Source organism: Bombus pyrosoma, linkage group LG11 (assembly GCF_014825855.1).
Source record: "Bombus pyrosoma isolate SC7728 linkage group LG11, ASM1482585v1, whole genome shotgun sequence".
In the NCBI taxonomy this organism is placed as follows: domain Eukaryota; kingdom Metazoa; phylum Arthropoda; class Insecta; order Hymenoptera; family Apidae; genus Bombus; species Bombus pyrosoma.
In genome coordinates, this window is record NC_057780.1 from 5,263,899 (window position 1) to 5,288,487 (window position 24,589).

The 24,589-nt window shown below is 31.7% G+C and overlaps 1 protein-coding gene across 3 annotated transcripts; it reads left to right on the forward strand.

The window, feature by feature from the left end:
• The first annotated feature begins 1,873 nt into the window (after positions 1 to 1,873).
• LOC122572939 lies at positions 1,874 to 23,517 on the forward strand. Of its 3 annotated transcripts, none has more exons than XM_043738693.1 (6): positions 2,073 to 2,226; positions 3,859 to 3,993; positions 21,143 to 21,461; positions 21,545 to 21,697; positions 21,767 to 21,911; positions 22,155 to 23,517. In XM_043738693.1, exons 2-6 carry the CDS (start codon positions 3,981 to 3,983, stop codon positions 22,767 to 22,769), a joined length of 1,245 nt encoding a protein of 414 aa, XP_043594628.1. In that variant the 5' UTR covers positions 2,073 to 2,226; positions 3,859 to 3,980; the 3' UTR covers positions 22,770 to 23,517. The 3 variants fall into 3 exon arrangements, with proteins under 3 accessions (XP_043594627.1, XP_043594628.1, XP_043594629.1); XM_043738694.1 differs by lacking the exon at positions 3,859 to 3,993 and adding an exon at positions 9,213 to 9,292 and having other exon boundaries at positions 2,210 to 2,226; XM_043738692.1 differs by lacking the exon at positions 3,859 to 3,993 and having other exon boundaries at positions 1,874 to 2,226.
• The last annotated feature ends 1,072 nt before the right edge of the window (positions 23,518 to 24,589 follow it).

Below are 24,589 nucleotides of genomic sequence, written 5' to 3' on the forward strand. Positions count from 1 at the left end.
TGTAATATTAATACTTGTGATACAAAAAAAATTCTGGATAGGAAGGTGTGATGAATAATTCCAGTATATTCTTCCTTTAAATCTAACTGTGCGTACATAGAGCACTATCTACATATTCCTGTACAGTTCAGCTTTATGATAAGCCACTGTAGTATTGTATACATATATTAGACTATTTGTGAAAGAAAAGTATAAAGCAGGATATTGTCAGAAGTTTTAGAGATTTTAGGATTCTCTTTGTACGCATAGTTTATCAATATGTAACAAATTTTGAAAGTGAAATGGAAGAAAAATGTTTTATTATCTGTCTTGTATAAATGCTAAATTCATTTGGCTTGTAAATTGCGGAGAAAATAATTTAAAGCACTGATGCGCAAACAAAATTTGAATATCACATTGCCTAAGTAATTTGTATAAAATATAGATCTGTAAAATAAAATTGTCACATCGTGATGTGTGGTGAGAGAGGTAACGGTAGTAATGTTCGCGAATTGAAAGTAGCAAAAAAACAATTATGTAATGTTAAAAGATCAATAGGTATTTTTATTCCTTGCCTTCGTATTTTTTAGGTCTAATTTAGTTTCGGATCTTCCCTTCTCTTTTCTGTTTAGTCCTCTTTTTTTTCTTGCTTTTATATTGCTTTTAAGAGCTACCTATAGTTTTATACAATTTCTGTGACCTGGTTTAATATTAATAATCAATAGAAAAAGAAAAGTATCGGTTTTAATCTATTTACTGATGCCCGAATAGTAGAACAAAATTCGCGAAATGTATTTGAAGTCGATACAATAATACAGCTAAGTATATATCTTTGTGTAATATAAATATAATGAATAATAAAATATGATACAAGTCACAAGTCAGAATAACTACAGACAATTTCAAAATGGCCCTTTATATATTAGGTGAATGTACAAAATTAAAAAAAAAATAATATGAAGTTCTTGTACCAATTTTGATCCCATTAATCAAAACATAATAAAGAAACATTACGTACAAAAAGTACGCAAATTTCGGTTGCGTAATGAAAATTTTTATGTAAATGACAAAAGAGATAGTATTATTAATATTTAATTTTTTTTGTTATAAAGCGTAATGAAATGAACTTTTGTAAATATATTTAAATACAGTAAATCCATAACCAAAATATGCACTGTTATATTGTGAATTATATACCAATGAATTATAGTTTTTTTTACAGCATCTAACAAAATAATACAAGTATTCTATTTTACATGCAATAATGTCGTGAAAAAGATATTAAGAACTAGTGATAGAAATAGATTTAGAATTGTCTTATTCGGTAATCTTATTTCAATTAAAAATAATTTGAGGACAAAAATAAACTGCGAAGAATATTTTTAATAAAAGAGACACTAAATTTTACAGAAATATTTGAAATTTATTTTAAAACTGAAATCTTGTAATATAATACATTTGTTTTCGAAAGGAATTTGCAAAATTTTATGTTAGCAAGCACTTTATTTTAATTGCAAATAATTTATTTTTACTTTTGGTAATTATATAAATTATAATAATTCATAGTAGAACTGTAGTGCATAATAGTAAATACTTTATGGTCTGTTATATATCACGAATTAATATTCTTTTAATAAAAATATATTACAAGTAGTAAAATAAACCTACTTTATTTTATTTTTCATGTTATTTAAAACGAATGTAATAATCCAATTATAGGTGATAATATCTTTGACCACTTTTACTTAAATTTTTTTATGATACAAACGTGAACTAAGCAAAATTTCATGACTTACTACAGAGTCTTAAAATAGTAAAAAATTGTCCATTTACAGGTGCTGTAAAAATAAAATATTTTATTTGAATGTTTGTGCGAAGTCATACGTCGCGCTCAATGCGCCATCTTGAAATTCAAAGAAAGGCATGCAATGTTGTATGTCTTATCCCCAATATATCAATGGTTTTAATCTTCCTGTCATTGGTCAGGGAACGAGAAAGTCTTCCCACTTCCCACTTTCTAGTAGGATGTAGGATTAGTTTCTTCAGTATGCTACTGACTGCGGTGAGAGATGGACGTGTTGTGTGGTGATCGTATGGTGTTTAAGTTTTCATGAAGTTTTGTAACTTTTGCATCGACATAGAAATTATGTCGATTCAAAATGGGTAATTTACCAACGCTAGTGAAGTTTAGTGCGGCACTTCTCTCCTGCATTTTGGATTATACGCGGGCTGATAACGAATTACAAGGTAATAAAAATCTTCTGTATATCTATATTATGATGTTCCAAACATCAAGCACACGTGGTTATCCTAATCTACTTGATTCCTACGGTCGTTTACTGACATTTAATATTTTGGCGCCCTTGCTTTCCGTCAAATCCACTTCATAACACTTAAGTTAATAAGCTTGAAAGATAAATTAACTGTTTGTCAACATTGCATACTGGCTGTTATTTTTTTAAATGATAATCCATAATTTAATTTTAATTTTCCTTAAAGAAATTTAAATTTGTTCTTTAAATTTTAATTTTAATTAAATTTCTCATGTTACAAAGTATACAATTACATTTTTAGATTGTACTTTTTGACTAAATCTTATTTATTTAATTAATGAATCCGAGTATTAGTTTGTATTGCATTACTGTGCCTATTTCATGTCATGAAAAGTATTCTTTTTCACTGCATACTTATTAAACACAACAGTAATCGAGTCCAGTTCATCTCGAAGCTAATTGTCGTACAATGCTTGCGAGTTCATAGGCGCACTATACCAGAAATCCTCCTTTCATATCAACCCTGTTTCCTTAGTGTTCATTGTAGTGTTGTCATGCTAACAATTATTCGTAGAATTATTTATTAACGATTATTTTCATAAAAGGATGTTTACATCTAAAAGTAATTAAATAGAAATGTATGTATTTAAATAAGAATTTTTAAACAATAAATATGTGCAACATATCTGTATTTGTGTGATCTAAACTGTCGATACATTTTCAATATTTAGAAAAATTCTAAGTAATCTACATTCTTACCTTCTGTTTCCTATTTTATTCTGAAATGTTAACAAAGTGATAGAAAAAAAGGTAGTAATTAAAAAATGCATATTACGGTGATAAAGAAATGATTGATATATCAATTTTATGATCTTAATAGGAAATCTCAATGAATATAACTTAGAGTCTAATTCTACGTAAAATATTTATTCGCAAGTATTTTTTAGACATTGTCATGTTTCTAAGAGCTTTCTAGTATTTAGCAGAATTAATTCTGAGACATTCTAGTACTCACTGCATAGTACATTTTATTTCTAACATCTTTAATAACAAACAATCTTGTCATTATAAAACATTTCAATTGTTTTCATAACTGAAATATCTTTAAATTTTCTATAGAATTTATAGGACGTAAATACATCTTACTTTTAAGTAACTTTTTAGGATAAAGTTAGGAACTCTTAAATCAGCCGAATGAGCGCACTAATCAAGGTGTTCATAACACAATTGTTATCATAATCGTAGATTTCTTTGAGATCCTAACTATGTTTATTCGTGAATTATTTCTGTAATGTTTGTGTAAAATTTATGTCATTAACGTTGCTGCATATTATACAAAAATTTCAGCTTTATAATATTCATGAAGATTCTCTTTTATCGAAGATAAGAATTAAGAAGATTAGTATTGTCAATTAATTACAAACAATTAATTAATTACAAATTTTACAAAAATTCTTATCGTAATTGCTTCAATCGAATAATAGCGAATTGTATGTTCTAAGAAGAGAGAGAAAAAAAAAGAAAGATGCGAAGAAGTTCAGTAATAGAGGTGTGCCATTAATCAAGCCAAATGATACTAAACCGATGTTTGGCTTGTTTGTGCAAGTGAAAGGAGACGAGGATCGTTTTTACGTAGTTGGAACTCGGTTGTGTACGGGCTCTAGGTTAGAGAAGGCTGTGCTCACCGGCCCTGACCAGGACGGACCACCACCGGGCACAGGAGCGTAGATGCAGGGGAAAGGTATAGCCATAGTTCTAGGATGGAAGTGCCTCCGTGAAACCTTCTAGAAGCAAATCGCGGCATTTGCCGTCACTTTTAACGTAGTTGTACATATGTCTACTCATTGAAAATTTTCATTTCAATCCTCTACATATACCATGAATCATTCAGGAAACCGAGATAAAGTACTTCAAAGAGATATGTACTAGCAACTCTTTAAACAACTGTAGTAGTTTAAACTGGCGTAGGTTTTTTCTTCGAGGTATAGTTCACTTGCGCACAATACATGAATACACGCATGAAAGTATACTTTCATAAATTAAATAGCAATTAAGTTCTTGAATGATAAATTCAATCGAATAGTTTCGTTATTCATTCTATATGAATTCATCAGTCATGCTAATTGTTTCCACTGGACACATACCAATTAATCGGTTGAGCTCGTAACTTTCGCTGAATTCCTTAACAGTTTCACGATATTATTTTAAAGATTCGTTATTCATTTCGTATAATGTTCGAAGCTTTCGTAATTCGAACTCTCCTAGTTAATATTTATCAAGCCTAGGCGCGAGAGTGACTTCGTAATTTTTTCGAAGGAATGATGTTTACTTGGTATATACGGTGATGCGAAAGAATGTCTATAGTCGATAATTTAATTACGTCGCAATTAAAAATTTGATTATTATAACGAGAAATAAAAATTTACATTTATATACATTTAAGTCGTTTTATTTATTTTACTCGTAAATTTCATTCATAATGGTGTGATCGTAATACCCGTATCCTATTTACGTAGAATGTAGAAGAACGTAGAAGCAATGAATTTTTGAGGAGCACGTGAAAACATGCAAAGTAGAAGAGGGATAGTGAAAGGTACGCACGAAAAGTATTCGCACCTACACCGACGTCATTGTTCCAATGAAAATGTTAGTACTTAAAACGCGTAACTATTTCATCAGATGTGAAATATGGAATAAATTTTTACCTAATCCTATGGTAATATACACGGCAGCGTAAAATTTTCGAAAAGAAATTGATTACGTAAAGTTGAAAAGGAAAATGCTTATTACGATATAATTGTTACGTAATGTATTATAATTTATATCTACGATGCATATTTGTGCAATACATGGGACATATATTTAATTCTTATAAATCGCAGAGATTATCGAAACGATTATGTAATTAGGTAGAACATTTGTAAGAAACGTGTTACTGTTAATTAATTATTGATCGTAATATCCTTTCCCTAACGAAGAATAAAAAACATCGTGCATCTTATCTGATGAAACGTTCGTTCGTTTTCCGCGAAGCGTGCAAAAATGAAATTGAACGTTTATTTATTTAGATTTCTCTCTCTGTTCGCCTGTTATTTTTAAGCTAAATCGGAGCTAACAGACAATTCTAGGGCACAATGAGAGACATATACCTTGCTAAATAAAAGATATCTTGCGATTGCACAATTTCTTTTGCCTCGGTGTAATAGTTGTTTTCCTTTCTGTAATCTTCTTACGGAGATTTTAATTAACGTCACCCATAAAGATTTTCATCTGTAGATTAAGAGTTACAATTATGTTACGTTGCAATATTATGTAATAACACATAAGAAATATTTATAAAATAATGATGCCAAGTTACTCGGTGTCTACAATCCTACCAGTAGCATTAATTTTGATCGCGTACAATTTTGCAATCTTGTATTAGGTCGTCCGAAAAGTTTCTTTCGTTTTATAAGGAAATAATAGACGCGCAATGTTTTTTGTTTTATATTAGTTTATTGAACTACGCACGAACATAATAATAGAAATATGACGGAATGGATCATAACTAGTTCAATAAAATAATATAAAACAGAAATTGTCGTTCATCTATTATCGCCTTATGAAACGAACGAAACTTTTGGTAAAACCTAATATATTTTTAACAGACATCGCTGTTCAGTATTTTTCTTCGCGTCATATTCAATAATTTTCTTGATTAGTTTCATAATAAAGTAATTATACTTTAGCGAAGAGTTTCACGCTTAACGAGTATTGCAAATCCTCACATCCCTTTCTCTATAATCATTTTGCATACCAAATACATAGGTATTTTACTTTATTGCCTTGAACAATATATGATATTTATAATACGTCTATCTGTAGACACAATTGAAATACGAATAAACGTCCGTGCGTTTGAAAGGAGACACCTGTATTTCTTAAGAAACGCCACACGTTTATTCAACGTAATAATATTTGAATTTTTACTTAGTGAGGTAATGGTGCGAGATGTTTAACTGCGCGTTCATTGCAAGGATTATAATTAATCCTGGTGAATTTATCGTTATTCTTTCTGAATATCTCTAACGTTGAACGGAGTTTAACATTATCGTAGTTGCGAGGATATTTCGTTTTCCTTTTTTTCTTATGTCTTCGCGACTGTCAGTAGTTATGATGAAAGCGAAACTTGTACGTAAATACTTGCAACTTTTTATATCACATTACAAGTAGAAAGCAGGTACCTACTAGTTACCTGTACAGACTAAATTACTGGTAATTTCTATCGTAACAGTGCTACAGCGTCCAGTGCGTTACTAACTAACAAGTTTCATTATAAAGTAATTCTTATGATGTCTAATAATTTAAAGTATATTTTGATTACACATAGTATAGGATCATAGTAAATAAATTTCAAAGAACATCATGAAGTTGGAAAGCAATGACAAGTTTTATGAAAATTGCGATTTAATCTGTTCAATAATTATTATATCTTCCTAAAATAAATATAGAATATTCTATCATAAATCTGCTTTCTTAAATGCATAAAAACCTTGTTAAATTATTAGAAATTAGTCAAAAAACTTACGTTAATTATGTCCGATTCCTTAATGCGCATAAAATAACATGCAATTTCTAAATATTTTCTTTACATTTTTCGTAGTTCATCTATTTCATATATCCCATTAATAGTAAAAAAAATTGACGAGCAACGATTCAGGCGACGATTAGCATTAGAAAACTCTCTCTTTGTTGCGTTAAGTCGTTTGATCCCGGTATAATGGAATATCGGATATGCTGTGATCATAAAGAAATAAAATAAAGTACGCGTATAGCAGAAAATGTCCATGTATATATGTAAATGTAATGTAAATAAATGTAAATGTATATATATATATATATGTGTGTATCCACGATTGTTCGATATGTTTTGTAATAAAATTTTGCAATAGTTAGTCAATTAATGAGCAGTTGCATTTTCCTGGCACATTATGATTCATTCTCTCGTTGGAAAATTATTCTCCCTCTAATTCACCGAGCATGTCCGGGGTTAGCACTGTGCGTTTAGTCTTCCATCGTATACACGTGCCATCAGTGGATCGCTGATAGTCCGATAAGCGGTGGCATCCTGTGAGCGAAGCGTGCTTAATATAGTACCATAGCTATCATTTAGATGAAAAGATTACTCCAGAGCTTTTTTAATTAGTAGAATCATATGCGACTGTCGTTTCACAATTATTGTTTCATATGCATCGATTCGTTCCTGCTACAGAGTATAACCATAGAAGACGATTGTTTGTATACTTTAATGGTATAACGATCATGTTATCACGTGAATAGAAACGTTGCAAATCTCATAGCGATAGTTTTCTTTTTCAATTAAAAGGATCGATTTTCATTCAACGATAAGTCGAATTTTTCCAATTACTAGATTACATTATTATTTAATGTTCTATTCAGAACAAATTGTCCTTCTTTTAGATTCTCGCTTTGAAATAAACTTTGAAATAAATCGTTCATTCCGTTATATTATACGTTTTACCTTTTCAATTTTATTCCACTCCACTAAATCTTTACACCACCGTGGTCACTTTAATTAAAGCAATTACGTATCACCAGTTGAATTACTTGCGTGCACCACTGCCGTAGAAATTACATACCCAGTGCAACCAGGTCAGAACTCCTATTTTAAATCAGTGAGTGCGCGTACGCATTTGTAAGCACATAATTCGCGGATCAAGAATAATATGTTGTATTACGATGGTTATTGAATTGGTTGAAAATTGTCCCTGTATCAATTGATAATATCGAAACGAGAATAAACGTCATTCAGATACTGTGGGATTAATAAGTACTTTGGACACCGATACTTGCTGCTGCTGCTACTACGTTCCGTGAAGTTGAAAGGAAATAACATAAGAAATAATTTAGATCCACTTAGAAATCAGACCAGAAAATAGCTGTAATTTCTTGTACATAGGTCAACGTTGAGCCGGCAAACAAGAATTTTAGATTACGAAGATTATGGATACGAATTAGAGAATTATGTCATTCATCGTTTTATCGTTTCCTTATTCGATGATTAGACGAAATAAACGTATAATTATATTTATCAAATGTAAAGATACTTTTGTGCAATTTTTCCTCGTTTAACAGAAGAATTCACTTGTATTACTTTTCCATTGAGTTTTCCAATTAATCATCGCTCGACGATCAAACGAAAGGCTAGTCAGTCGTAACTGGATTTCTAGCAGGTTCGTTAAGGTCACGCGGTGGTTTCTTATCTAGAACTATACTCGATCTCGAAGGCACCGTAGGTAAGCGGAATCTAGACTTTTTCGATGCGGCGAGCTGCTAGTAGAAAGGGAAGTGGGAACAGTAGTCTGTGCACCGAACTACCATTTGATTTTCCAAGGTACCGTTTTCTTCCACGAAACTAGCCTGATCCATCAGAGTCTGGGTGCAGGGCAAACTAACTCCTACCCACGTAACAAGACCCGCATTTTCCAAGTATGTATATCCACAGCTCGTGTACAACGCGGAATTCTTCTTTTTCTTTTTCTCTTTCTTCCTTACTGTTCATCTAGCCACAGTATATACCAGTACAGACAGGTACATAGTTCCGATGGTCCCGAGTTGAACAAGCGAACAATGTAAATATATTTGAACGTTTATGCGATCGCATGCGACCGACTTCAGCGGAAGTATCACGCATAGTCTGGAAATGCAGTGCTGGCAAGTGTGTTCGTTGTTTAGGCGTTCTCGTTGTTGTTTTCTGTGATCGTTGCATTTATGGTGAATTTGTGTTGACTATCTTAGTTAGTGAGCTAGTTGGTTGATGATATCTATGTACGTAATGATATTTTAATAATATTTAATTATCCACGCGTTTCATGTGACTGTAATTTCTCAAATAATATTTAGATTTTTCTTCAGTCTTTGACCTATTAACTGTGGAGTTTAGTTTTAAAAATTCCTTAGGGGGTGTGCAGATAAAATCAAGCAACGACAGATATACACGTCGACCGCAGGACAAATGCTCCTATTATAAATTGAAAAAGGTAAGCAGAACGTGGAAGGATTACATTTTTATTCGATAAAGAGTTAACGATTCATTGTTGAAACAAAATATTGTCATTAAAAACTTACAAAATTACCAGAAAATAATAAAGCAAAACATTTCGGGGAATAACCGATGCATCGGGGAAAATAATGAACCTAATTTATAAAAGGCAATATACAGAACATAACCGATATGCGAAAGAGAAAAATCAAATAACCAAACTTTTTTTTATTTTATTTTTGTTAATAAAATATATAACAGTTTTACTGGAAGTGTAAAGGAAACGTACCACTAAATTTCATTTATATTACTTTTTACTAAAATTCTGATTCTTTATAGTTAACGGTTTTTATAGTAAATTTGGAATGAAAGCTTTATCGATAAGAAAGTTTAGGATAAGTTTTTGCGCGATAGTCGAATGTAATTCAGCAAATTATCACGATGAAATGCAGTTTCGTAACGGAACGTGAAGACACAGAATTTGACATATGTACGGCAGAGTGACTCCCCTCTAAAGAAAGCAGCAAGTTTATCATCCAAATGCAGGTTTTTACGAGGCACTGAGGCAGTCTTACTATCGGCATCCGGCCTGACAACTTCCGTCTCGGCTCTGGTAACTCATCGTCAGTGGAACATCTGCATCCTTCTTCAGTCTACCGCTTCGTCATTTTCCGTTCCTCTTATCCTCCGCTATCTCGTTACCTGCTATAAAGAACTTTAATTCGCTGAGAACAGTTTCGAAATACAATACTCGTGCGATGCAATAAAATAACGTTTGCCTCGAATTTCTGCGAAAAATTATTAATCTATGATCTACTTTTCAAGTATATTAACAGGCGATTACCTTTAAATATCTCAGTTTGGAACATGAATTGTAAGTGTAGTATTTCGCGAATGAAAATATTGTATGCAGGTAAATACATAGTTTGATCTAGTTCTACACAGCGTGAAGTAGATGAAAAAACATAGCTTTTATAATTACAATTAGCGAAGAACTCTATCAAATGTAGAGTCAGAATCATAAAAGTAGCGAAAAGAAGTTAAGACATCGTACAGATAATTATAATTGTCGAGTATATTCAATAAAAGAAAAATAATCGTATTCGTAAAATGAAAAGTAAGCTATGTACAGAAAAGAGATGTTTTAAATATTTCTCAGTTATACGTGTAAATAATACATATTTGAAATTATTCAAAGTTTACATTGCTGTTGAATAGGGATCGATAGTAATTAGCAATGTATTGAATTATCTCTCGTTGAGCTGAGAAAAATATGAGCTATTAAATTATGTATGCATCCATAATAGGTGTTTGCAATTGTTATGCGAACGAAGGCATTGGATTACGAGCCGATTCTGTTCTGTGAATCTATTCTGAAGATCGTTACCCATATTTGAAAGTACAGTTTAACCGATATTCTGTATACGTGTAACGGTGTCGTGTGAATGGAAGAACGTATACGTTCATTAAGAAATACGTTGTTCTTTCATCGGAATTTTCCTCATAACGATATATTGCTACAAGATATATCTATATGCAGCTTTTTATTCTTTCTTTTTTTCGACCTACAGTGTCAACATCATCTTTCATTGTACTTTCACTAGCATCTTTTCTTCTTCTTTTTTTTTAATCATCTGAACTCAAGCAATTTGAAACCACTTTATCAACGCGTACCTGTCTTTTTTTTTTTATTTGATCGTTTGAAATCTTAATGAACCTTTATTTCTGTTTACATTGTTAACTAACTTGAAACATCCTTTCATCCTTTCATCCTTCCATCTTTCTTCTCATTAGTCATAACGCTTGACATCAGTCAAGTCGTTTGAATTCAAATAACTAATTTGAACGAGGCTTTAATGGCATCGAGATTCTGATTATGTATTTATGACCGGAAGTACGTATACGTATACATGTACATGCTTAAAAACAGCCGGTAGACATTTTTCAACTCCGTGCCATTTCTCCATAGAAATTTATCTCTACTTACATTACTTACTTGACATAAAATATCTTATCAAATTTCCATCCTTTTCCTCGTAAAGTCTCTTAAACTCGTGTAACTCGATTAATCCGAACGAGGCTTTAATGCATCAAGATTCTGGCTACTAGAGCGTTTATGCAGGTTCGTATGTTCATAAGAACATACCTGGAAAGAATGAAAGCTAAGCAGACATCTGTTTCATCTATCAAATATTACGCCGATCACTGCGCTTCGGATATTTTATACATCTCTGCGTATTGTGTCTATTCCGTGCGCTTTTCCATCTGTAAATTTCTCATACACGCATAAACATCTGCAATCTACCGATTATTTATGACGGGAAATATGTGTAAGTGAATATCCTCGAATCAGCTGGTAAATATTTTTCAACACCTCCAGGCCATTCAAGCTTTTACACCTGTTCGTTTCCCCTCTCGATTTACCGGCAAGCGGATTCTCGCGTAGCGAGGCAAATACCCGGGGAAAATGAATTCGAAAACGTGAAGCGGGATGCGGATTCATTGTTATGCGGACAACGTTGCTAGGTCACCGGTGCATTTTACGCGACAATGCCCCAGGGTTCTTCTCCTTCTTAGCTTCGACGTCTCTCTCATTCTTCGCTCCATTCCCCTCCCTACGTTTTACTTATTATTATTTCACGGGATCGGGCCACGAGTTATAACTGTACATTTCTGTGGTGCCGGGATAGGTCTTGGCATTAACTAAGTTACGTAATGACTGGTTTCCTCGGAGAATGAATACTCGGTGCGCGACCTGCCTCTTTTTCCCTCTTCGCGGCGCGGCATCGAGACCGCTCGCTTCGGGGACCACGCAAGTAAATCCCGATGTACAGTTACTTATTTGTACAAACGCGAGAAACTCGAGCGACGATACCACCGGTCAACGGACCCAAAACGCGTCTATCCTTTTGCGTTGATCGTTCGAGTGACGTTACGTTGCATAATAAATTAGATCGACGATCTTTATGCATTCATGGGACATTTCAAGGTGCGAAAGTACACAGGATACGAGCAATATGCAGAATTTGTATTTGTTATTAATATTTAGTAGAAACGTTAACGTTTAGTAGCTATAGAAGCGATTTTTTACCCAGGTTTCATAATCGTAAAGAAAATAACGTAAAAACTAGGTTTCCGTACGTTGCACTTTTAATTAAAGAGCTTTGGCCAAATCGGCCATTTTCAACAAAATCATATACGAATGAGAATAATTGTCGAAGGTTTTGTCGCTTTAGAATGATAATTAAACGGTGAGATCCCAATGTACGTATACTGTTATATTCTAGTCATGCGCGCAGTACTCAATCGAGGCTAGCCGACTACAACGACACGATTAGGATTCCGATAGAATTTGGTCGCTTCCTGGTACTACAGTAATCTCGTCATTTTGGTGCCAAAGAAATCCGAAAGCTAGTTCCTAAGTATCGCTTTACAATGTTGTATCGAGATTTGCCAAACAGGGGAAACTTTACGTGATCACTATGAACGTAGAAACAAAAATGTTTTCTTACTTGCGTGGTTTTTGTCAACTTTTCATTAATTATATGTAACTTTGTCAATGTTTGATCGACTATAAATCTATTTACTTTCATAAACTGTAACGCCTACACAAATATCGAATTACTTATACGTTTTATATTCTATCGTCTAAAAGAGTTTTGGTTAAAGCGTGTATTATATCTCTACAGTATTTTCTACTTTCACGTGCCTAATTAATTTTATGTTCCTTCTGTTTTTGCAAATTCCGATACGATAATCATCTTAACAATGTAGTATAGATTTGATAAAATCTGCCAGTGAAATGTTATTCTATCAAAACGATAATCAGTGAAAGTTTCGAAAAGCTTCGATTAATGAAGCTAATTTAAGCGAAGGATCCTAAACGATTGTTTTCAGCATGCTTCTGTACAATGGTATTAAGAAGTCAGTGTTCTCTTTTCTCATTAAAAATTAAATTTCTATTATTAGAAGACAATTACAAATTTAAAATTCCCAGTTCTCTTAATTTCACGCAGAAATTTAATAGATTTATCACAATACCCTTTTAAAGACTTTTTGTAATGTAAAATACATATCCAGGTAAAGAAACATTTTCTTTGCGTTACGTATCTTTTTAAATAGCCCCATACATTTTAATTTCTTTGATACAAGTCATAAACTTTCTCTCTCTCTCTCTCTGGTATCTTCATAGAACCGACGAATATACCTTTACAATACTGATCAACGCGTAATTTCTTCGTCTCTTTTAATTTACGTATCGTTTAGCCGTTTTCACTATAGTACAAAGACGTTACTAACAATGGTTAGCATCTATGATGATTATACACGGTCGTTGCATTGAAATCTTTTGTACGTTTCTACAAAATACAGTTAGCAATTAGCATGGACCGATGTAAATGGCGTGACAGCGTTTAATTATATCAATTCACCAAGTATTTCACAGTCTGGTTGAAGATCTCACGAAGTTTCTCCTGGTTTAGACATTGATTGTCGCACGGTGACCGAGGAACTTCCACTTTGCGAAACGGGAACGGATTCCGCAACGAGGAAACGTTTAGGAGAGAGAACTCGGTTCCTACTTTGGCAATGATGCAGATTGTCGTTCTAGATAGCTAAATTGACCGTGGGTATGTGGAAAGCTCTTGTACGCGGCTAAACGACAATTTCTCTTTCACCAATTGGCCGAAAACGAACTCGTGCGCGATCAAAACTGGGTTACTTTTAGCGATGCTCTCTAAATCAATGATCGATGACGACGATTGTTAGCTTTCTTTTCTTCTTTTTTCGTTATATCAAGATCACAGTAAAGAAACGCGATAAAAATACTTTTTTGTCGACCATTTTTACTTTAAAGCCATTTTTGAGTAAAAGGGAACGTTTTTCCAAAAAGTAGTAGAAAGTGAAAAGGGCTTGTTAGGTAAAAGATTGACAAAGTCTTGTGGAAGCTATACCGTTAAGACGAACGATATTCTAATAACTTTCGATATTTCAATATCGCGACAAGCAATATTTATAAAATTACGAAGAAGATAGAAAAGTAAATATGTATGCCGGTCCCCAGATCAAATGAATTCTGAATTCTGAGATTGTTCTGCTATAAAAAAAAAAAAAGGATGATGCCTTTTTACTCTTCGTATCAGAAAGCGACTTTTCCTATGACAAGAAATTGTTCAAGCGAAAAGTACATTTCTTCTAAATTAATTATGATACATTTTCTAACATGTAAGTTTATAGTTACATGGAAATTGCGTAGACCGCGTTCCTTGCCGGAAGGGATAATCGGTTAAAATATAAAGATACGGATCATTCTGCATCTAGGCAAAACCGTAGAATGTAGTTCTACGAAATGTTAGCCTGAAATATAAAAGACCAGAACTTTCTCCCAATGGTTACCGATCGTTGATGCGAATTCACATGAAATACTGGAAAGTGAGTTTTACATTCTTTGTCCAAGTGTCACGATACAATTCATCGGTCCGATAAAAGTTAATGAAATTTACATGTTGTCAAAGAACGACGAAAAGCTTTGTTAAAAAATATCTTCAAGGTATTGAAATTAGTATACGTTGCTTGTTTCTGACTCAGTTTAATATAATATAATATAATTCTCTATGTGGCTCTCAAATGTTTGGAAATAAGTTTAACTATTTTTAAATCCATAAAAATTACTTCGACGATCTGCTTCTCTGTTTTACACATCAGAAAGTTATAAAAACTTACAAACAATTTCAGTTGTGATAATTCGTTTAATTATCGAATCGGAAAAATATATATGAAATAATCTGTTTAATAATAGAGTATTGTTATCTAAACTACTGACAAAATAGAATGAGTTTCACTTATTTTGTTCCATCGAATAGCTCGTCAAAACTCCTCTTTCATCTTCTTGAAAATTTCTCTAAGAATCTGCTATAATTGGGTTGCATAATGTCTATTAATGATCCGTTTAATCGAAGAATGAAAATTTAATTGGCAGCAACTCGATTATATCTATATGCATATAGCACTTACGTATGAGCGTTCTTCCTTTTTATGTCGAAAGAACACGATGATCGTCAGTCAGATCGCTGAACAAAAGCGTTGCATCAGTGACGTAATGCATTTATGCGATAATACAGTGGCATAAGTGAACTTACCGTGCATGATGTCAGTAAAGCGTGATGACGGTCCAACATTTAACAACGTGAAGTTTCTTAATAGAGATGCTAATTGCTAGGTACAATTTCGAATTTATATTACGAGACATATCACGACAATGATGTGTTTAATACTCTTACGGTATAAAACACTGAATCTATATTAGTAAACGATATAATTTGAAATTTGTATTATAATCTGCATTTGACTTTTAAAAATATATAACAAATATAACAGTATAACAAATTAATTATAAAAAAATGTAAGAAATTTTATTAATTCGATAAAAATTTTAAAATCGTGTCGACGAGATATTTTAATATTAAAATACATAAATACATTTCTGCATAAGAAAGAAGAAAGAAAAGTTTCGGGCATATAACAATCGTCTATTCGAACAATCTAACGATGTAAAACCTACTATATGTATTTTTTATTCAATCTCATGTAACACTTATCGCTACCATAAATTCTTTTCATTGTTAAAACAATTGAAATTTGGACGGCAATCGTTGATGAACGGTCGCGATAAAATGGAAGAACGGCCATTGCCGGATATTTATGGAAAAGATGCGCTGCTGACACAGTACCGCTTGTTCTACGCGTTTTATGTCAGATTAGACGCGTAAACGCGCGTACGCACGCGCCAGTCACGAGCATCTGCTTGCTATCCGGCTCCATTTACCAATTGTGCTCGTTAATTTCACGACACTCCGTTCCTTCGTGCTAATTGGTCGCTTTAATGGATTTCATGCAGGCTAAAATGTCCAAAAACAGGAATAAACCATCTGAAAGTTAAACCTGGAATACTTAATTGCTTAGTTAGATGTTAATGAAAATATACCGTAGACATTATGAATTATCAACTCCATCAGAAAATTCTGTCTTCCTTCCGAGGCACAAAATTCCCAAACATAAAAAACTATTAAACAACTATCTGAAAAATTATTCCACCTAATTGATCCGTTAGTAATAAAAATTTATTTCTCTTAACAGAAGCTTGTGTGGAACTATAGATCTCAATCTGATTGAAAAAAAATAAGCACTTTTAAAACAATTTTTAAAATTTCGTTAGTCACGCAAGGAGTTAAAGGTCATCCTATATTAAACTTACTATCTCGTTTAGTATGAGAACAGTGGAAGTTATTACATATAACTAGTACGACTTCCTGAACAATTTCTCATAATCTTTTATATTTCATTCTAAAACAACCTGTAACTAAAGGAATCGTTATTGGAATGTTCCATAAAAAAAATCATTACGCTAAAGCTATTATGCTTTCATTTAAATCAACAATCATCGAATCGTTCCCCGAACTAATGAAACACGAAGTAGTCCGTAGTCGATTCTCGAGTAACCTAATAACACGAATCTCGACCGCAGATTACACACGAAAATAATAAAACCTTAAAACTGTTACCGTAACATCGTATAATTATACACGATGATGTACCTCTAACATTTGAATCGTTCCACATTCTGATTCTCTACTGTGGAAACATCGCGAATATCAAGATCTATCGTAAGAAAATTTTTCTAGTGAAACGATACTTCCTGACCCGTTTTTCCTTTATTCGAAATAAAAGAAAATTTGAAATTTCATTTAATTAACAACTACGCAGAAATTTATTTTGTATGTGGCAAAGTACGAAAAATAATCCGAATTTAGGAAATTAATCTCTGCATTTTACAATAATTTGTCAAACATTGCTTCTATAATTTCTACAAATTGTATAATTTCTTCTTCGTCGAAAAATTCTGACTTGTTAACTTGGCGTGACTCGTTAAAAAAAATAATGGATTCTATCTATCTTCTTAAAGTCATACAAAACTCGAAATGAAAGTAACGAAACCTTCGCGAATTCATCATCTACATTTGAAATTAACACGTTATTTCGTTTTCCATATGAAAATACTTTCTTTTTACGCACCAAATGACATAAAAATCGACGATAATAAACTTTATATATCACAGTATATAATAATCGTTTCTTTCGTAGCTCATACATCTGCTCACAATCGTCGAAGAGCGAATGAATTAATTGGATTTGTCTATAGATTAATTATTAGTTGCTTTCACTTGGTTTTTCGGATCGAAGAATGAAGAACCTCCTTTAATCTTTTGACTTTCCCTCGTGCATCCGGTACAGGAAAAGGCTAAACATTCGAGTTCGCCGATTGCATCTTGTATATCGCGAGTTTCGATTTCGCAATAGACTCATTGCTTTAGCTTGCCGACCTCTCAACGTCCTTGCAGTGACTCTCATTAATATATTATTTCATTCGTTCAATATGAAATTTCATCGTTTATTGAATAGTTTCATGATCGCTTTTTCGACAAATATTCCGCTCTTTACAGCGATGAATTCATTGAAGTGGCACTTATAGACGTTCAGCTCGTATAATTTTTTTATCATTAAAAATAATTTCACGAAAATCAGAATAAACGATAATTGCATTATTGATTATCGCAGCGTGATATAGCGCTATCAAAATACGAATGCCGTGCACACAGAGGAATAGTCGTAAAATCACTTTTGTGAAAGTAGAAAACACGATGTGTCTAAAAACTACGTTAAAGGTAATAGAGCTGTAACAATATCTGTTATCGTTTTACAACGGAAATCTTAAAAAACTACAGGATAGTTGGCGTAAAAACGTTAGAAAGCGATAATTTCGTTGCAAGAGATTATATTATTTTTGCGCTCGAATACAATCGAACATTCCTTAAAAGTGAAAGTACATACGGTTGCGAACGATTTGTGTAAAATTCTACGATGTACCGGAAAAGGAAAATTCTTTTTCCTTTTTTTCACTAGTAAAATTTTTTTGTACGATAATTTGCACGTTTTACTACCCTTAGCTTGCGCTAGTTCACTTTTTATATGGAAGATGTCGGAAAATTGAGAAGATAAAGAGGAGCAAATGAAAAATAAGAAAATAATCAGGGGAAACAGCTGATCCTGATCGAACATTGCTTTCTTATCGTACATAATTACATTAATGAGTATCTTAATTAATCTCTAGAGGTTGAGAACCTCCTCCAAGGTAAATCACCAACACTTGATGTTACGAGCAGTGCGCCAATAGCAACAAGAGGGGAATGCCGTGCGCGGATCGTTGAAAAGTTTCACCTGACCAGTAATGGTACTTCCTGCTAGTCAGGTGGACTATACGTTGATTCATTGGGGGCATATACCCTTCATTGGATTGCAGTTTTATAGTCGTACAACTTCCACGGGTATACCACCAAGATGATACGCTTATCGCTGCTAGAATCCCGAATACATACCCAATCATATCATCTATTCTTTCTTTTCTTCTTTGTCTATTACTTTGGTTTCATTCTAATTATATCAATTCGGTTTAAATGAAATTTCTTTACCATCGTTTATTTATATTTCAATGGACATGCGAAGGAATTTATTTACTAAGTATAAAAATGATTTTTATATATAAATTACTTAATTTATTTAGAAACGTGTAAAAGAATTTACAAAAATTCGTATATGATCGTTGTGGTTGTGTTTATATTCATAAACATTTGAATATTCATAAACATTCAAATGTTTATGAATATAATATGTTCAACTGCTACCTGAAACAAAAATCGAGATAGTAAATTACATTTAAAGTAAGAAATTTAAAAGCACATTTGACGGAACAGATTTAAATTTAAATTAAATACAGAATAAAATATTCACGTGTAGATAGGAAATTGAATAACCAAACAAAGGAACTCTTTAATGTTCATCTACGAGAAATTTCCTTTGCTTTGCTCCATCTTCTAATCATTTGCATATCAAAGGGATTTTAAAAGATGTTTTTTCACCTAACTATCGGTACAAGTGCGAACTAAAGATCTGTTTGCTTCAGAGAAACTGGTAATACTGGAACCGTTTTGAATTTTCTGGTTTTCTTTTCGTCAGCTTGTGCGACGTGTCATTTAAAATTAAAAATACTTTTTTTTTTCTAACCCTCTTTGTCGTTAACCCCCTTTTGTACTATAAAATTGATAAAACAAAATTCGTTATACATATTTCAACTTTTTTTTTATTATAGCATTCTTTAACGCCTTAGAATAAAGAAAAATAATATTTTAAATAAGGTTAATTGGTATATAATTTTCACAGTCAGCTTTATTATGTATTAGATAATATGTATCATATATAGTGTAAGTTTTCTATTTCTAATTGCGTTGGAATTTATATTTGAATCGTGAAGTTATTGACAAAATTCAGCATTGTTTCTGCACATGCTCGAAACAATCAACTATTGTAACTAAATATAAGTATTTAGAATCGATATGTGAATTCTATGATACGTTAAGTTTCGCTTATTTCATTAAATATCTATTACTTCGTCTATACACTATTATATATAGTAGAAGAATTTTTTGCATTATTTCGTATTAAATTCTATTTATATTTTTCAACTTATTTTCAATTTATATTTTTCATTGTCAAGCGTATCGCATATTTATTTAAATTTTCTACAAAGCTATATAATTTGGAAATATCTTTTAAACATTTAATTTGTTTATCATTGTAATATCGTTACATGTTAATACATTGTTATACTGAACTAAATTAAATAAACTAACATAAATTTGGACCAAACTAAATTTTTTATTGAAATATCATTGAATTTTCATATGTATCAAAAATTAATTTATAACAATATTAATATAATTATGTATACAAATAAATGTATCTTGCTTTCTACTCTGTCTATATTTTGAAATCTTATGTCAAACGATGTAAACTTTTTGAGTTTATACATCGAGTGAAATAAATTTGAGTATGCAAAGTTTAGAATGTGACAAAGGAAGTAGAGACATGAGATAACGTTCTCAACCTAGGGAGAATGTAATCGTTGATCCTTCCGCTACCCTACGAAATGGATTGAACACGTAATCATGAAACCAACAACCGCATTCCTCATATACGTACTAATAGGCCCTCACAACTGCATAAGGTCTACCTGATACGAGGACTCTGTTTCATTGTATTACGAGTCATTGCTCTTCTTCTTTAGAATACATACCTCCACGAAGAATTGTAAAGTTTGCATTAGGTCATCCAGTAAGTAATACGGTTTAAAACAATATAAATCACAAACAAAAATATAAAAATTACATAAATTTTTTATATATAATACAATAATTAAAAAATTTATGTAACTGAATTGTAATTATAAAGAGAGTTGCGTTAGGGGCAAATATATTACACGTAAAAGACATTTTTCATTCGAATAACGTAATTAAAGATCACTTTATATTAGCATTCTTTATATTTAAGTATATTTAACATTGGTACTTGGCGAGTATGTGTGTCAAGCATTTGGGGCACAGCTTCAGGCTATGGATCATTGATCAACGCAAGAATTCGACTTGCATGTTCTTCTTACGTCCCTCTTACGCGAGATTCATAAAGTGGCACATTTTATTCTAGAAGTATAAAACAGTTCAAGTTATAGTTGTTTTTTAATAATATAGTTTTTAGTAAAATGGATAATAGTATTTATATTGGATTATTTAAAATAGAAATATATTAAAAATGAATCGTTAATAGCACTACAATGTAGCACTACAAATATATTAATATCATTAATTAACATTTAAAAACCATTATATCTTTTTGCGTTATTTGATTCTTAAACATTTATTATTATATAGAGGAAACTATTGTACATTTTTTATGATTGCAGAATGTATTGAAGGACACAGTGGCTGCAAGAGATGTAGAGATGGAACATGTGCAAGATGTGCAGTTCTTTTACATCAAGGTACTTGTGTCGATACTTGTCCACCAGGTCATATTGCAGATTGGTCAACTAGAGATGAATACATGGGCAGAATTTGTAAAGAAACAGGATATATGTTTGGATTTACTGGTAGTCAAGTAGCCATTTTGGTAGGAGTTGTTTCTGGCGCAACTATATGTATTCTGATAATATTATGTGGGGCTATAATTGTACATAGAAGAAAGAAAAAAGCTGCTAAACTAATCCAACAGTTCGAAGACAGGTATTCCTTGCTATATCTTTAATGTATTGTAAGTGTGATTAAAAATGAATAATATTAAAAATATGATTTAATTTATGTTTTAGTGCAGAGAGAAGAGAATTTTTAAAACATCTTGCAATGCTTAGAGGGGAAGGCAACACGTTTCTTTCTATGCTCAATGATACAAGGAGACAAGTTAGGGAGTTATACTATTCAGGAAATAATGGAGATGGTGCTGTTGGAATACAAGCCTATAGGTACAATTATGCAATTAGCGCAAGCTATCAATTGATATATTCTTTCTTTATTATAATTATAATTTACAGACCAGTTTTGCGGGATTTGGCAAGGATACTGGTTCTTATTAATAGGAGAGACGATGAAATACCAATTCCTCCAGATGATTGGCAAAGACTTTTTTCATGGGCTGAGAGATTATTAAGAAGATACAAAAGGCACAGCTCACCTGAAGTAAGATAATTTCTTTGTTCAAAACTTATATGAAAAACAAAAATTAAATTCCAAAGAGCTTGTTATTTTAAATTTTGCTTTTTTTCATGCAAGTCTCTAAAACACTTTGGTGAGTCATGCACGTTGAAGGAGTAATTACATATGCATGAGTAAAAAAGAATTTCTTTTAAGTGAAATTACATAAACCAATAAAAAATTATTTATATTGTATCAAATTTAAAAGATAACATTTTATACTTCAAGGTGGCTCAACTTATAACATTCTTACAACAACCAACAGCATCCGTCCAAATAAATTCAACACAGCAAGTAACAATCACACAATCACCTCAGCCTTATGAAACAAGAACCACTCCAACTAATCTAACTACATTCCAACCAAATGCACCACTTACAACATTTCAAGCAAGCGACAAATCAAGTATCAGCCCTGCAAGTTCCAGTCTTGGGTATATAAAAGATAGCCCTGTGAGCTCCAGTCTTGGGCAAAACAGCTCTGGAGCTTATAACGAGAAACTTAGTCCAAATGGATCTAGCATAGGACAAACAACTCCACTAGTATATGATAACCAAAAACGACTGAAACCTTCGAATACACATTTCCAAGAACTTGCCATTTCCACTTTTAATCATAAATACAATACTGGTGCAACATTAACAGAATCCACTTGTGCAATAGATGAATGCGAGGCAAATGGACTCGATCGCGAATTAAATCCTCAGTGGGAATTTCAAAGTAGTACAGAGGCTGCTAACTATACTATTTTATCAGATTGGTCACCTGCTCGTGAATACCTCATTGATGACTTTACAATTCTCGGTTTCCGACCACAAGATGAAATTACCACGGAATTGTAAATAATATATTATGATATACATAATTTATATATTTCTTTATAGTTTCTGCTCACAAATATATATTTTCTATAAATAAAAAATTTTCTATTTTATAAATAGGAAATATATATTTCATTTATTTCTATTCTTTCATTCATTCTAAAACTGTAATATCTAAAGCCATAATCGAGAAATATTATGCACTCTCATATTATTGGGCTAATTTATTCATATATAATGCATTTCCAGCCATTCTTATAAATAAAATTTTAAATAAATATATTATTTCTATATCGTTCTTTAGACATTCAAGTATATATAAAATATTTCATAATTATTAGGTTGATTGGGATAAGTAAATTTTTCATACAAAAACAAATAGAAAAATTGTACCTAAAGCTTGATTTTCAAGAATCAAAAGTAAAAATTTCCACCCTATATTTCTAGCACATGCTATTTCAAGTATTAGATGGTAGAATGCATAACATATTGGCTTCTCAATGTTTTTCGAGTATTCAAGAGCTGTAAGAAAGAAAACAGATATTATGTTCTTAATTTATTCGTAATCTACTATGTTAATGTAATAGATGTAACACATATCTTTCAAAATCATTATCCAGGTATTTTTTGATCTAAATACATAATGCGCCAATGCACATTTGATCCTATACTTAAAGAGCATGCGCCAGAATTAAAACACTTAAAATCTTCAAACCAAATCTTCGTATTGTACAACATAATAAAATACTTCTTAATTTCTTTCTGTTTAGGAGAAGTTGTTTTTCTTGATATTCCATGATTTTGAAAAAATCTGTATGTGTCTGTATGCATGTATGTATCCTAGTTTATGTATTATATATGTATGAGTTCTATGATAGAATGAATTTATGATACTATCAGCTAATTGTAAGCGTTTTGTTTAAATATTCTTTATTTAATTTCTATATTACAAATTAATAATTATTATATAATTTACTGTACTAGTCAATATTTCCTTTTATGCAAGAATATGAATTATGTCATGAAATTATGTCCTTATACTACCAATGTCTGAAGTATGTCTATAAAAATAGTTTTAGATCCTTAATACAAATATTTTTTTATCGATGCACCAACATATCATTATTAAATAAAAATTGCAAAATATTTACGATATAACACATGTATGTATACATACCTGTATATGTTGTTACACAAAAGACCATAATGGTCGGCTGTATGTACAAATTGATGTAAATAATATTTTACTAGTAAATATGTAAGATGATTATAAATATAATATATATATACATATATATACCTAAATATAACCAATTCATCTTTTTATATTTTTAATTAATTTCCATTTTCAAAGGAACTACTTTTCTACAATTATAACATTACAATAAAATGTTGCTGCGTTTAAAATATTATCATTTTTACAATTTTTTTTGTGCGGTAAAATTATATAATTTATACAAATTCAATTATTTGTATAAATTGTTTCATTACAGAAATTAATTTCCTTTTATGGTTAATTGACTTCTAAGAAAACGTAATACTTCGATCTGAAATCTAGATAAATAACAATTATTAAATAAAATTATTCACACATTTTAGATTTCGATGTTTCTAATTTGGCGGGTTGTAACACAGGAAGTAATAAAACGGCGCGCGCACCCGGATGCTGCGCGCGCATACTGAATGAACTAACAAAGAACACTTGACAAATTTCATATTGCCATATTAACAATTAGGCGGTTTATTTCCAGAAAATTTCGTTGGAAATTTGTTTTTCGCTATGGCAAGTTTATTTATCGGGTGATTTTTTCATAGAAATCGATGAAAAACTAATCGACTAA

Bases quoted from the DNA above. Each gene is read 5' to 3' on its own strand.
- LOC122572939 (XM_043738692.1), top strand. From the start codon at position 2,139: ATGGGTAATTTACCAACGCTAGTGAAGTTTAGTGCGGCACTTCTCTCC. The intron at 21,462-21,544 runs GTATTCCTTGCT...TTTATGTTTTAG, and splicing joins ATCCAACAGTTCGAAGACAG to TGCAGAGAGAAGAGAATTTT. The intron at 21,698-21,766 runs GTACAATTATGC...TATAATTTACAG, and splicing joins GTTGGAATACAAGCCTATAG to ACCAGTTTTGCGGGATTTGG.